General features: G+C 44.5%; 1 protein-coding gene across 2 annotated transcripts in view; it reads left to right on the forward strand.

The window, feature by feature from the left end:
• Positions 1 to 395: 395 nt before the first annotated feature.
• MIA2 (MIA SH3 domain ER export factor 2) overlaps positions 396 to 16093 on the forward strand; it is a 221091-nt gene continuing 205393 nt past the window's right edge. The window contains exon 1 of one of the 2 annotated variants that reach the window (XM_030215534.1): positions 396 to 663. In XM_030215534.1, coding sequence (XP_030071394.1) covers positions 462 to 663 — 202 coding nt within the window. In that variant the 5' untranslated portion in view covers positions 396 to 461. The remainder of the gene's footprint in view (positions 664 to 16093) is intronic. The other variant, XM_030215535.1, reaches the window with a different exon arrangement.

A 16093-nucleotide genomic window follows, 5' to 3' on the forward strand; every position in this document is an offset into this window, starting at 1 on the left:
GCCCATATATTCCTATGGGTGTCTCTAGGGTTTAGCACGTGCTAATCATTAGTGCGTACTAAAAATGCTACCGTGGCTTAGTAAAGACCCCCTTTGTTAGGTAACAAGATAACATAAGAATAGCCATTCAGGTCAGACCAATGGCCCATCTAGCCCAGTATCCTGCTTCCAATAGTAGAATCCAGGTCACAAGTACTGGCAGAAACCCAAATAGAAGCAATGTGATTATCTATAGTGTAGCAGGGTAAAGTCTCCTGGGTAAACTGATTTGGAAGGGACATTGCATAGCCTCTAAGTTCAGCAAGAGACAGGGCAGCACAAAACAGCCTGTTCTAGTTAATTATTACTTCTGTCTGTGTGCAGCCTGGACACCTGACTCTGCAGATTTACAGCTCTCTCTGGCAGAGTGAAACCCACAACTGAAAGAAAATGGCACCTTAACACACCTTTTGACATACTGGATGCTACTGGATACTTCTACTAAGAAAACTATCATACATCTGTTCAAATTAGACAATTCCCAGGTTTCATTCTCTGCATTTTCAAGTATGGCACAGTATGGGGCTCAGAGAAGTTTGTTTCTGTTGGTGTCATTATTAACAAGTCTACAGAGTGAGAAGATTCTGTCCGAGCTGAAGAAGTGTGGTGACCTGGAATGTGAGAGTAAGTTGTCTTTTGGTGAGGTGTTGGTGGTGGTTTAGTCCATTCTTTTCTTTGCAGACACATGTTGTTCTATTCTTTAAGAGCTCCAGTGAAATGTTTTGTGCAACAATATACAGCTTATAAAGGTACAAAGTTTACAGGAAATACGTGCAGACCCCAGTGCCTGAAGGCAAGCAGGCAGAGACATGAGACTTTTATTCGACTAAGGCTTCCCATATAGCAGTGGCTACAGTTGAATAAGGATTATAAAGTACAAAAAAAAGTCAATAAATGTATCACTTGTTTTTTTTTTAATGCTGCTATACTACATAATCGTGATGCATTCTCCAATTCAACAAGCTCAAAATACCTCCTGTAGTTTCTAAGTAAAGTGGTGGTGTCCATGTAATTATCTTGTTGATTGTTTACAGATCTATACAAATGTTAATACAGCAATGAAGTTATATTGAAAGTGTTTACAGATTTAATCACATTGTGAAATCTAGGCAACTGGAAAATAAAAACCTTTGGGGCTCATTTTGAAAGAGAAAAATGTCCAAAAAGTGACAAACTGGCAGATGGACATTTTTCTAGCAAAAATGTCCAAATCACTATTTTTGAAACCCATATTTTACATGTTTTTCTATGCTGTTCGTCTGCAGTGCATCCAAATCACAAGGAAGGCGTGTCAGGGACTTGTTAAGAGCGAGATTTGGGCATTCCTAACATTTGGATGTTTTTCTGCCATAATGGAACAAAACAAAAATGTTCAGGGCTAAACATTGGATATTTTGGTCTAGACCGGTTTTAATAATGACTAAGCCGCAAAATGTGCCATAAATAACTGAATGACAACTGGAGGAATAAAGGAATGAAACCCCCCATACTCCCCTAGTGGTCAGTGACCCTCTCCCACCCTCCAAAGATGTGAAAGAAACAGTACATACCAGCCTCTATGACAGCTTCAGATGTTACAGCCAGGCCTATTAGAGCAGCAAGCAGGTCCCTGGAGTAGCCTAGTAGTCAGTGCACTGTACCGTGGAAAAGGGGACCCAGGTAGGGTTACCATATTTGCTCCTAACAAAAAGAGGACACATGCCCTGCCCCGCCACACCCCCCACCCTGCCCCTGTCACATACCACCTCACCCGCCCCCGTCAAACCTCCTAAGTGTGTCTTATCCTCCCCTCCCCTTACTGTACTGCCCTGGTGGTCTAGGTGACCTCTTCGGGGCAGGAAAGAGCCCCCTCTTTCCTGGCCAGAATGGCTGCAGACTGTCTAGCTCCCTCCCTTATCGGTGCCAATTCAAAATGACTGCTGAGAGTGATCTTGCAAGACTTCTGCAGAAGTCTCGTGAGCCTGCTTCAACTCAAAGTGCCAGCCCCCCCAAAACCCCCCAAAAATCTACTGTACTTATATATATATATATAGGTGACACCTGCAGCCATAAGGGTACTGTAGTGGTGTATAGTTGGTTACAGTACATTTTTGGTGGGTTTTGGAGGGCTCACCATACAATATAAGGGGGTAAGGGTGAGATGTGTACCTAGGACCTTTTTTGTGAAGTCCATTGCAGTAACATACTAGATGACGGCAGAGAAAGACCTGTACGGTCCATCCAGTCTGCCCAACAAGATAAACTCATATGTGCTACTTTATGTGTATACCTGACCTTGATTTGTATCTGCCATTTTCAGGGCACAGACCTTAGAAGTCTGCCCAGCACTAGCCCCGCCTCCCACCACTGGTGTTGCCACCCAATCTCTACTAAGCTTCTGAGGATCCATTCCTTCTGAACAGGATTCCTTTATGTTTATCCCACGCATTTTTTGTTACCGTTTTCATCACCACCACCTCCCGCAGGAGGGCATTCCAAGTATCCACCACTCTCTCCGTGAAAAAATACTTCCTGACATTTTTCTTCAGTCTGCCCCCCCTTCAATCTCATTTCATGTCCTCTAGTTCTACCGCCTTCCCATCCTGGAAAAGGTTCGTTTGCGGATTAATACCTTTCAAATATTTGAAGATCTGTAGGAGAGACTTGCTGACCTGAACATGTATACCTTGGAGGAAAGGAGAAACAGGGGTGATATACAGATCTTCAAATATTGTATGGTTCAAATATTGTATGGTTTGCAACGCAAATCCCATACCATTTTTGTAGCTTTTCTTTGCACCGCTTCAATTCTTTTTACTTCCTTAGCAAGGTACGGCCTCTAAAAGTGAACACAATACTCCAAGTGGGGCCTCACCAACAACTTGTACAGGAGCATCAACACCTCCTTTCTTCTGCTGGTCACACCTCTCTCTATACAGCCTAGCAATCTTCTGGCTACGGCCACCGCCTTGTCACACTGTTTCGTCGCCTTCAGATCCTCAGATACTATCACCCCAAGATCCCTCTCCCCGTCTGTACATATCAGACTCTCACCACCTAACACATACGTTTCCTGTGGATTTCTACTCCCTAAGTGCATCACTTTGCAATTCTTTGCATTTAATTTTGTCATCCTTAGACCATTCTTCTAGCTAATGCAGATCCTTTTTCATGTTTTTCACCCTCCCTCCGGGGTGTCCCACTCTGTGTCACGGATCTTACAACTTATTGGCTTCCAGGAAAGTCACTATCCTTTCCTTCAGCATTGCTTCCATTACTTTTCCAATAACAGAAGTGAGGCTTACCGGTCTGTAGTTTCCAGCTTCTTCCCTATCACCACTTTTGTGAAGAGGGACCACATCCGTTCTTCTCCAATCCCCATGGAACCTCTTCCATCTCCAAGGATTTATTAAACCAATCTTTAAGAGGACCCGCCAGAACCTCTCTGAGCTCCCTCAATATCCTGAGGTGGATCCCGTTCGGTCCCATGGCTTTGGCCACCTTTAGATTTTCAAGTTGTTCATACACACTCTCTTCCGTGAATCAGCCAAGTGCTGTATCAAAAAAAGTTCTCTAGGTATGACAGAACTGATACAGTCTGATCAAACAATTTTCAGTTGATTTAACTCTTAAATTCCACTAGAATATAACTTTCCTTAGTAAATAAATCTAAATATTCCCAATAATTATAGCAGTTTTCATCAATGTAAATGCACAATTATAACCAGTTGGGAGACTGAGTTTATCCTCTAAAGAGCTAGGCAGGAAAGGAAAGAGGTTATTATTTTTTGTTGTTGTGTTTTTGTCTTTTTGTGAGGGGGGGACAGGGTTAGAAGACAGAGAAGTGCACCACAATACAGATTCACAGGACAAATTAATTAAGCAGTAAGCATTAAATTCCAGAGAATAGATATATCAGGTAGCTAAACTATAGCCAAAAGTGAGAAATTAGAATAAAATAATCAGAAATCAGCTGTATTTTGGTTCAGGTCCAGCACATGGAATGCCTCCTAGCAGTGCCTCCTAGGGTGTCCAATTGTTCTGCTGAGATGTCTGTGCGGCCACGTTGGCCAGTCTACTAAGAATGCTGGCTCCTCCAACGTCCCAATGGCTAGATTTGTGCATTTTTCACTTGGACCTTTTTTTTTTCCAAACTGTCCAAAAAGATAGATGCACTAAGCATAAAATGTCTAGGAAAACGTCTAGGAAATGGAATTTTAGAAGCAAAAAGATAGACGTTCTTCAGGTTCGAAAATGGCCATGTTCTCACTTGAAATGTTGATGTTTTCAGCAAGGACATCTAAAGTCAGATTTAGATGTTTTGCTGAAAGCATCCAATTTCAAGTGGGATTTAGATGCCATATTGAAAATGCCCCTCTTTGTCTTAAATACAAACTTATAAACCATCCATCTTTCTGTCTTTTACCTTTTTTTTTTCTTTACAAATATGTATAGCATGTTTTGCATGTGGAAAAGGCCTCTTATAAAACTGTGCTGCTGTAGATATAGTTCTATTTTATAGTTATTGAATGTTCTTAACCACCCTAGCTGCCTGAGCGAGGCAGTGTGCAAAAACTAAAAAACATAAAAGAAAAGGAACTACAAATAATGATAGAACCATATAAGCAAGCACAGAGAAAAAAGAAGAGAGGTACAGACACACAGAAGAAGGGCATTAAAACACAATCAAAGGCAGGGGTGACTCAACCTGACTGACTGGCTGCAGTCCCTGGGAAACCCTAATCCCCAAAGACTTGTCTGGAAAGCCAAGCTTTCAGATTGCCTTAAAGCTTTGGAGAAGACAGATCACTATGCAGGAAAGGGGGCAGGGAATTCCAAATGTGGGGAGACAGGAAGAAGAAGCATGATGTCTGGTTGTTTTCTAGCTGGGTAAACTTTGGGGCTTGGTAGAACAAGGCAGTGGTCATTTAAGGAACAGAGGACCCTTCCAGGAGAGTAATAAGGGTAGTAAGGTGGGAGAGATAATTGGGGGTACCTAACTTGAAAGCTTAACGTCAGAAGGGTGACTTTGTAAATGATCCAATATTCCACGGAAGCCAGTGATGCTGTTTTAGTAAGGGGGATGTGTGATCAAAGCAGTGGGCATGGCAAAAGTAGTCTGATGACTGTGTTCTGTAAAGTTTGTAGCTTCTTAAGAGCAGAATGAGGTAAGCCTGAGTAATGATATTACAATAGTCAAGACGGGACGTAAGAAAGAAGTGTGGGAAATTATCATAGTCAAAAAGATGGCAGATAGTCCACAACTGTCAAAACATGAAAAAGCAAAGCCTTGGCAGGTGTGAGATATGTGGCAAAAATGAGAGTGAAGAGTCCAGAATTACCCCCAGATAGTGAAAATGTGAGACCAGAGAGGTCACTGTTTCAAAGAAGGAAATAGGAGGGGGGGGGGGGGGTGAGGATAACAGAATTTGAGAACCAACAAGCTACAGTCTTGTCAACTTTGAGGACTAATTGGTGGTTAAAAAGGCAGGTAGCAACAGAATCTGAACAGGTTTGAAGAGGAGAAATTGAGAAAGAAACGGTGCAAGTTGGATAGAGCATAAGGATATCATTTGCATAGAAATATACGGATATACCAATGACTGAATGAGTGCAGCCAGAGGGCTTAGGTAAAGGACCTGAAAAGTAAAGAGGAGAGGATTGATCCCGGGGAACTCCACAGTGGACATCCCTCTTGAGAGAGGTGGAGGTAGTGTAACAACCTGAAATGAGCATTTAGATAGAAAGGAACGTGAACCATGAAAGAACCATACCAGAGATACCCATTCAATATAGGCGAGAAATTAGAAAAGAGTGATGGACAAGATTGAAAGTAGCAGAGAGGTCCATGGAAAACTGCCAAAACTGTTTATGTTGATCAAAGTGAGAATGAATTCACTTTAAAAGAGCTGCCAAAATTGTTTTGGTACTATAATTAGATCTCAAGCCAGCCTGACGAGAGTGTAAGTCAAGAGTCTTATCTGAGAAATCAGAGAGCTGTTGGAAAACTACTTTTTCAAGGACTTTAGATATAAAAGTGAGATTGGAAACTAGACGATAATGACTGGCTATTGCAGGATCCAAAGTTGCTTTCTTTAAAATGGGATGGACTATACCTAATTTCCAAAGATCTGGGAACTGGCCGATAGAGAGGCTTAAATTGATCATTGATAGAAATGTGGGGAGTAGACCTAATGCAGGGTTTTTAAACAAGGATGCAGGAATCAGATCGGTTTGACAGAAAGTGGTCCTCCCTGAGGTCATTATGACTTTCAGAGACTGAAAGGATTGCGGTTAGAAGGTAGACCAAACAGCAATGCCAGACTGGGGTGGAAGGGACCAATTTCTGAAGAAGGAGACGCCAGGGGTGAAGAGATTGGTAGGGGGGGAAAGGGTTTGAGCAGAGACTTGATTTGTTTAGCAAGAAGAGGGAAGATCTCCGCAGAGGGAGCAGGGCAAGACATAATCAAGAATGGTGGGGAACAGCATTTGTTGATAGATTGAAAAAAGGTCTCTTGAGGGTTGGGTGAATTTCAAAAGGCTACCACAGATATATGACTTTTTGTTCTCCTGAGATGAAGGTTGTATTCATGGTGGAGAGCCCTGCATTTCTGTAAGTCATTAGTGGATTTTGACTTTTTTCCAGAGTCTCTCTGCACGACAATACTGACATTTAAGTAAACTAGAGATTAGCAGATACCAAGTTGGCCACGAGAGGTGTCTGGGAACAAGAAATTGTTTTGGGGCAATTGAATCAAGGCCCCTTTCAAGAGTGGAATGCCAGGCCCCTTGACTTGATCATCTAGAGAAGTAGAGGAAAAAGTAAGAGGAATGGTGGATGGAATTGACATCAATGCGGGAGAGGTTTCTTTTTTTTTTTTTTTCCATTTTAGAATTTTTTACAAGCCATTTATAAACTGAGTAGGCATACAGATACATATTTTGAAATCATAACATGCAAATAATAAAGAAAATTTTTTCCTCATCTTCCTTAGACCACAAGAATGGGGGATCACATGAAAGGAAAATAACAGAAGTCTTAAGAAGAAAAGAAAAAAACATTATAGCAAATGTATAGCTTAACACGCACCTATCCGTCTAAACATTATTCTCAACTAGAAGCTGGTATTAACCAGTAGCCAATTTCTTAACTTTAACAAATTCACTAAGATGTTCAGGTTGAAAGAATATGTACTTTATCCCTAGGTACTTTACCACACACTTACAGGGGTAATTAAGATAAAATGATGCCCCCAGAGCTAATGTTTCAGCTCTAAGAGCTAAGAAAACTTTCCGTCGCTCTTGAGTAGGTTTAGTCACATCTGGGAACATCCATACCTTTTTGCCCAAAAAAAGGGCTTTTGCATTTCTAAAGTATAAACGTTTAACTGATTCTAAGTCTTGCTTAAATACAAAAGTCACTATTAAAGTACATCTTTCAGAATCCTCGGTCATAGAAGTCTCTAGAAGCTCAGATAAATTCAAACTGTCCTTATTTTGATTTAAAGATTCAATGGTTTGTAATCCTGATTGAATTTCATACACTTTTTTTGATTGAATATAGTATATCTTACTTATCGGGGGAAACATTTCAGGAGAATAATGTAAAGTTTCTTGTAGATATTTCTTAAATGCTTCTAATGGGCTAACCACTAAGGACTTTGGAAAGTTCAAAAAACGTAATGTTAGTCTGCGGTGAAAGTTTTCAATCTGTTCTATTTTCCGATGAATAAAAGTCTTATCTTTAACAGTTGTTGAATTAAATTCCTGTAGAATCTTCATTTCTTGTTTAACTTCCACCAATTGAGAAGCAAATTCTTGTTTTGTATTTTCCATAGTGTTATAAAGTGAATCTACTTTACTCACAAGAGATGAGATTTCTTTTGTAGAATTGGCTACTGAGATGTCCAAACGCTGGAGAGCTTCCCAAATACTCTCCAGCGTCACCGCCCCAGGTTTAACAACTAGAGCTCTCAGCTCAGGAGTAGGGATTCCTCCCTTCTTCCCTCCATCGGGTTTCGCCGTCTCCATTCCTCGATCCACGGGTCCTTGTGCACCCGATCCCGGTCGCAAGAACCCCGTCTGGAGAAGGCGCCCTTCGGGTTGGGGCGGTGGCTTGAGTTCCGGGGGAGAAAGAGTGACGTTGAGTCCCATACCCTCATGGTCTCCTTCCAGAGAGGTTGCAGGACTATCTCCGGAAACCTGGGTAGGTGCCGTTGTGGCGTATCTCTCCATTGTTTGCTGCCCTATGGAAGGCCTGGGTGTCGAGGTTCCTGCCTTAACCATTCCCTTACGCTTTGTATGGGGCATTCTTAGAAGGTAAGAGTTTTCGGCAAGCTAAACTCCGGAGCTCACACAAGCCACAAACTAACGTGCCGCCATCTTGTCACGTGGTCCCGCGGGAGAGGTTTCTAGTCCAGCGTCCAGAGGGAGGTGGTAGCGCCTGAGTACTAGGTGATGTGATGAGGTCGAAGTGTAGAAGGAGATGGTTTGACCAAGACATAGGGAAAGAAGTTAATGAGCTCAGAGTGATAGGAGAGTTGTGCAGGATAAGAAGGAGGTCTAAAGTATGCCCAGCTATATGAGTTGGGAAGGAGATCCATTGCTGAAGGGAGAGCTCATTTAAGAAGATCCAGAAAGATCTTGCCTTGTTGTCAAAAGGATTATCAACATGCACATTAAAATCTCTCAGAATTAGCAAATTTGAGAAATGGATGATTGTCTTGGTCCAAGCCTGCATGCAGGAGTCCCACTTTTCCACAGAAAGGGGGGGGGGGGGAACAGTACAAGTGGTGTGCTGTCAGGAGGATGTATTCATTTGCTCAATCTATGTGTACGTGTTTCCTGGGTATAGTTTGGGGGGGAGCTGCAGTGTATGAACTTGCTGGACCTACTATTCGGAATAAGCTTCCAGGACTTTGTGTGAATAGACAACAGTTAAGAAATATTTGAAAACTCATTGTTTTGTAAAAGTTCTCCTGGAGGGCTAATTTCAGGCTGGAAGCAAGCAGTCATTTGGAGAGAACTCAAATTGGTTCTAAGAATTTTATTGGAGGGTGGATTGATGTGGTCTTATATGTATTTGTTTATATATTTTAAATTATGAATGTTTGATTTTAACCCACTTTGATTTAAAGTGGGATATAAATGCAGGAAATAAATAAATAAATGTACATAGTAACGTAGTAACATAGTAGATGATGGCAGAAAAAGACCTGCACGGTCCATCTAGTCTGCCCAACAAGATAAACTCATATGTGCTACTTTATGTGTTTACCTGACCTTGATTTGTTTCTGCCATTTTTAGGGCACAGACCATAGAAGTCTGTCCAGAACCAGGCCCACCTCCCAACCACCAGCCCATGCATACAGTATATACATATCACATCTGCCTTGGAGCAGGTGTAAGTTTGTGTGGCAGCATTTACACACTATCGGGGATTATTAGAGGAGCCCATTTTGTAAAGGCACATAAGCACCTCTGTTATCTTCAGAAATGAGAAATAAAATATGTGTATTCTAGAGAATTTTTAAAGGCTCCCTGTTCTAAAATTGGAGGGTGAGCAATGTAAAACCAATTTTTAAAAAGGATTCCAGGGGTGATCCGGGAAATTACAGACCGGTAAGCCTGACTTCAGTGTCAGACAAAATAGTGGAAACAATTATAAAGAATAAAATTATGGAATACATAGACAAACATGGTTGAATAGGAACAGAGTCAGCATGGGTTCTGCCAAGGGAGGTCTTGCCTCACCAATTTGCTTCATTTCTTTGAAGGCATGAATAAACATGTGAATAGTGGTTAGCCAGTTGATGTAGTGTATCTAGATTTTCAGAAAGCTTTTGACAAATTTACTCATGAGACTCCTGAGAAGATTAAAAAATCATGGGATAGGAGGCAATGTCCTTCTATAAATTAGGAATTGGTTACTGGACAGAACACAGAGGGTAGGGTTAAATGGCCATTTTTTCTCAACGGAGGAGGGTGAATAGTGGAGTGCCGCAGAGATCTGTACTGGGATCGGTGCTTATTTTATAAATGATCTGGTTATCAATTGAAATCAAACAAAATAAAACATGGAAAAGAAAATAAGATAATACCTTTTTTATTGGACATAACTTAATACATTTCTTGATTAGCTTTCGAAGGTTGCCCTTCTTCGTCAGATTTGACAAAGAAGGGCAACCTTCGAAAGCTAATCAAGAAATGTATTAAGTTATGTTCAATAAAAAAGGTATCATCTTATTTTCTTTTCCATGTTTTATTTTGTTTGATTTCTATTGATAACCTTTAAGAGTGGACTAACACGGCTACCACACCTCTCTATTATAAATGATCTGGAAATCGGAACGACGAGTGAGGTGATTACATTTTCATATGACATAAAACTATTCAAAGTTATCAAAACACATTCGGATTGTGAAAAATTGCAGGAAGACCTTAGGAAACTGGAAGTCTGGGCATCCAAATGGCAGATGAAATTTAAAGTGGAAAAAGAAAACGATCTAGGTGTCATTGTTGTCACGTCTGTGGTCGTGACCACCCTCAGACTTACCCTATTTCTGGGATTCAGTGTCTGTGCTGGTTTCTGTCTACTTCTGAGTTGGCTCTGTTTCTGTCTCTGGGTGCTGGCCACTTCCAGCATGGCGCTGATTGCCTCAGTATACTGCACCTGTGTGGGTTTAACCTCTCTGTGCTTCAGTATACTGTTCCTGAGTTAGCTCTATCTCTGTGGGCTGGCTGCTTTAATTGCTTCACTACTACTACTACTACTACTACTACTATTTAGCATTTCTGTAGCGCTACAAGGCATACGCAGCGCTGCACAAACATAGAAAAAAGACAGTCCCTGCTCAAAGAGCTTACAATCTAATAGACAAAAAATAAATAAAGTAAGCAAATCAAATCAATTAATGTGAACGGGAAGGAAGAGAGGAGGGTAGGTGGAGGCGAGTGGTTACAAGTGGTTACGAGTCAAAAGCAATGTTAAAGAGGTGGGCTTTCAGTCTAGATTTAAAGGTGGCCAAGGATGGGGCAAGACGTAGGGGCTCAGGAAGTTTATTCCAGGCGTAGGGTGCAGCGAGACAGAAGGCACGAAGCCTGGAGTTGGCAGTAGTGGAGAAGGGAACAGATAAGAAGGATTTATCCATGGAGCGGAGTGCACGGGAAGGGGTGTAGGGAAGGACAAGTGTGGAGAGATACTGGGGAGCAGCAGAGTGAGTACATTTATAGGTTAGTAGAAGAAGTTTGAACAGGATGCGAAAACGGATAGGGAGCCAGTGAAGGGTCTTGAGGAGAGGGGTAGTATGAGTAAAGCGACCCTGGCGGAAGATGAGACGGGCAGCAGAGTTTTGAACCGACTGGAGAGGGGAGAGGTGACTAAGTGGGAGGCCAGCAAGAAGCAGATTGCAGTAGTCTAAACGAGAGGTGACAAGGGTGTGGATGAGGGTTTTGGTAGAGTGCTCGGAAAGAAAGGGGCGGATTTTACGGATGTTGTAAAGAAAGAAACGACAGGTCTTGGCGGTCTGCTGGATATGAGCAGAGAAGGAGAGAGAAGAATCAAAGATGACCCCAAGGTTTCGAGCTGAGGAGACAGGGAGAATGAGAGAGCCATCAACAGAAATAGAAAATGGGGGGAGCGGGGAGGTGGGTTTGGGGGGGAAAATGAGAAGCTCGGTTTTGATCATATTTAATTTCAGGTGGCGTTGAGACATCCAGGCAGCAATGTCAGACAAGCACGCTGAAACTTTGGTTTGGATGCAAGGTGAGATATCAGGGGTAGAAAGGTAGATTTGGGAGTCATCAGCATAGAGATGGTAGGAAAAGCCATGGGATGAGATTAATGAACCAAGGGAAGAAGTGTAGATAGAAAAGAGGAGGGGACCAAGAACAGAACCCTGAGGTACGCCGACAGGCAGAGGGATAGAAGTAGAAGAGGATCCACCAGAGTGAACACTAAAGGTGCGGAGGGAGAGGTAGGAAGAGAACCAGGAAAGGACAGAGCCCTGGAATCCAAGTGAGGACAGGGTATCGAGAAGTATGCAGTGATCGACAGTGTCAAAAGCAGCGGAAAGATCAAGAAGAATGAGGATGGAATATTGACCTCTGGATTTAGCCAGTAATAGGTCATTGGAGACTTTAGTAAGCGCAGTTTCAGTTGAGTGGAGAGGGCGAAAACCAGATTGTAGTGGGTCAAGAATAGCATGTGAGGAGAGAAAATCAAGGCAGTGGCGGTGAACAGCACGCTCAAGTAATTTGGAGAGAAAAGGAAGGAGGGAGATGGGTCGGTAATTAGAGGGACAAGTAGGGTCAAGTGAAGGCTTCTTAAGGAGAGGTGTGACCACAGCATGTTTAAAGGCAGCAGGGACAGTCGCAGTGGCAAGTGAGAGGTTGAGAATGTGACAGATAAAAGGAATAAGAGTAGGAGAGATGGTATTAAGAAGGTGGGTGGGAATGGGATCAGAGGAACAGGTGGTACATTTTGAGGAAGAAAGGAGAAGTGTAGTTTCCTCAATAGTAACTTCAGGAAAGGAGGAAAGGGAATGAGGGGAAGGAGAGCGAGGGGAACGGACTAGTGGAGGGAGAGCTGGTGAGGTAGAGAAAGCAAGGTTTATCTTTTGAACCTTGTTGTGAAAGAATTCAGCAAGGGTCTGAGGAGATAATGAAGGGGGAGTTGGGGGAGGGGGCACCTTGAGGAGAGAGTTCAATGTGGTGAAGAGAAGTCGAGGATTAGAGCCAAGAGAGTTGGTCAGTTGGATATAATAATCCTGTTTGGCACGTAAAAGAGCAGATTGGAAGGAGGTCAGCATGAACTTAAAGTGTAAGAAATCAGCAAGGGCCCGAGATTTCCGCCAGAGGCGTTCGGCGGAGCGGGTACAGGAACGTAGGTAGCGGATATTAGAAGTCAGCCAAGGTTGGGGTTTTGTACGCCTTACAGGGCGGGTCATCAAAGGTGCAAGAGTGTCTAAGGCAGAGGATAGAGTATTGTTGTAAGAAGAAACAGCCTCGTTGACAGACATGGATGGTGCCACAGTAGAGAGGAGGTTTGAAACATGGGAGGATAGAGATGAAGGGTCAATATCATGAAGATTCCTAGATAAATTAGATAGGATAGGACGGGACTGGGAGGGAGGAGATTTAAGTGTGAAAGTTATAAGATGGTGATCAGAGGAGGGATGATCAGAGGCAAGGAAACTAGAAGGTGAACAGTTGGAGGAGAAGATGAGATCAAGACAGTGACCATTTTGATGAGTGGGGGAGGTGGAGCATAGTTGGAGATTAAAGGACGACGTTAAAGCGAGTAACTTGGAAATATAAGAGTTGGAAGGATCATTAGCAGGAATATTAAAGTCACCAAGGATGAGAGAGGGGAAGGAAGGATCATGGAAGAAGGCAAGCCAGGCGTCAAAGTCACTGAGAAAGGATGAAAGGGACTTATCAGGGGGACGATAAATGACTGCTATTCGAAGAGGCAGAGGAGAGAAAAGGCGGATAGAGTGGACTTCAAGGAGGAAAACGCAGTGAGATTGAGGTGGAAGAAGGGGTTGAAATCTGGAGGGAGGAGAGAGAAGTAGTCTCCAACACCGCCCCCACGGCCAGCAGGGCGAGGAGTATGTGAAAATAGATGACCGCCATGGCCAGGGCTGCGACTGAAGCAGAGTCACTCAGGGCAGAGCCAGGTTTCTGTTATGGCGAGCAGATGGAGGTGACGCGAGATAAAGAGGGTCCTGGATATAGGGGAGTTGTTACAGATAGAGCGGGCATTCCATAGGGCGCAAGAGAAGGGCAGAGAAGAGGAGGGGAGTAGAGGAATAGAGATGAGGTTAGAGAGGTCACGGTGAGATCTGTAGAGTTTGGATAATAGTTGGTGAGGAGGGCAGGATTGGGATTGATGTCACCAGCTGAGAGTAAGAGAAGGAGGTAAAAGAGAGCGGAGGAGAGTAGGAGAGGTGTGGCCACGAAGGCGTCGAAGACGAGAGGTATTTAGGTGAATGGGGAAGGCAAAATGGAGGGAAGAAAGAGACGGAGATTAAAAGCCAAGAGGGAGGAAGAGGGTAGGAGAGAAGGTGAGGTGATGAAGTCAATGGATGGGAAGTGAGTTCCTGTAGCGGAGAGAGGTAGGGGGTGAGGGAAAAGATTAGGAAGGGACAGAGCTAGGAAGAGAATGTGAATAGGGCCATAAACGATTAAGGTACTTTAGCAACTGGAAAACCGGAGAAGGCTGTAAGGATATGCAGATGAGCTGTAAGGATATGCAGATGAGCTGCAAGTCCTCCACAGCACCTGAAAGGCAGCCGGTGGTAGAGGTGGGCACCTCTCAGCTGAGGAAAGGCTTACAGGGGTTAGGCTGAAGCCAGCATTCCTCCCCCTGAGGGTCGCTGATCCTAGCCACAAAGCACCTGGAAACTCTGTGCACTTGGAGGAGAAGGCCTGGGAAGATCGGGGTGGAACTGGGAGTCACCCCGGGATACAGCTGTGAGGAAATGCAGAAGGGCTGCAAGTCTCCACAGCACCTGGTGGAGCGCTGGGCACTAGAGCGGAGGCCCTGAGTGGATCGGGGTGGACCTGGGTGTCACCCGGAGAAGGCTGTAAGGATATGTAGATGAGCTGCAAGTCCTCCACAGCACCTGAAAGGCAGCCGGTGGTAGAGGTGGGCACCTCTCAGCTGAGGAAAGGCTTACCAGGGGTTAGGCCGAAGCCAGCATTCCTCCCCTGAGGTCGCCTGATCCTAGCCAAAAGCACCTGGAAGCTCTGTGCACTTGGAGAGAAGGCCCTGGGAAGATCGGGGTGGAACTGGAGTCACCCCGGATACAGCTGTGAGGAAATGCAGAAGGGCTGCAAGTCCTCCACAGCACCTGGTGAGAGCGCTGGGCACCTAGAGCGGAGGCCCTGAGTGGATCGGGGTGGACCTGGGTGTCACCCCGGAGAAGAAGCTGTAAGGATATGCAGATGAGCTGCAAGTCCTCCACAGCACCTGAAAGGCAGCCGGTGGTAGAGGTGGGCACCTCTCAGCTGAGGAAAAGCTTACCGGTGTTAGGCCGAAGCCAGCACTCCTCCCCCTGAGGGTCGCTGATCCTAGCCAAAGCACCTGGAACTCTGTGCACTTGGAGAGAAGGCCCTACTCTACACTTGTGTGTATTGGGCCTCTCGTACTTCCAGTGGGCTGTTCCAGAGGTAGCTCTGTTTCAGGCTGGGTGGGCTGGCTGCTTCAGCCTGTCACTAATTATCTCACTAGATACACCTGTGTGGGTTAGGTCTCGCTGGGCTTCTGTATGCTCCCTGCCTGTGGCCTGAAGGGGTGACATCATCTGTCAGGGCCTTCTTAAGGAACTGGTGTTCTAGTCTTCAGTGCCTTTGCATTGCCAATGCCTCCGCAGTGCCTTAGGTCCGAGTTAGTGTGCTGTTTGCACAGTTAGCTTTCCTTGTCTTTTCTTGTGGCTTCCAGACCTTCTGCTTTGCTAGTTACTATCCCCAGTGGCCTTGCCTTCTGGCTCAGGGTTATATTGCTCTGTGGGCTTTCTATCCCTCTGGTCTATTGCGCGTGGGCTTCAGCCCTTCGTGGTCTATTGCGCTGTGGGCTTACAGCCCTTCGTGGTCTATTGTGCGTGGCTTCCAGCTCTTCTGTGTCTATGCTCTGTGGGCTTCCAGCTCTTCTGTGCCCATTGCTCTGAGGGCCCTCCAGTCTATCTGCGTATATCCCTTTTATCTGTGGGCTTCCAGCCTTCTGGGTGTATTACTGCGGCCTGGGGGTTTCCAGCCTTTCTGTGGGCTTCTCGCCTTCTGGGTGTATCTCTCTGACCTGTAGGCTTTCAGCCTTTCTGTGTATATTATTCTCTGTTGGGCTTCTAGCCTTTCGTTATCCCTGTGCAGTGGCGCTGCTCCCTGTCTGAGGTTTGGTTAGCGGCTGTTGCTGCAGCCATTTCTCTCCTTTCTATCTGTTAGCTACTGTAGCTCCAGTCTAACCCTTCCTCTGGCAAGCGTATCTGTCATTCCCATTCCCTTGAGCTTAGCTTGTATGTAGCTCCTGTGTCCTCTTTCCTGCCAAGCTAGGCTTCCATGGACACCCTGCCTGCC

Source organism: Microcaecilia unicolor, chromosome 9, assembly GCF_901765095.1.
Source record: "Microcaecilia unicolor chromosome 9, aMicUni1.1, whole genome shotgun sequence".
Lineage (NCBI taxonomy): Eukaryota > Metazoa > Chordata > Amphibia > Gymnophiona > Siphonopidae > Microcaecilia > Microcaecilia unicolor.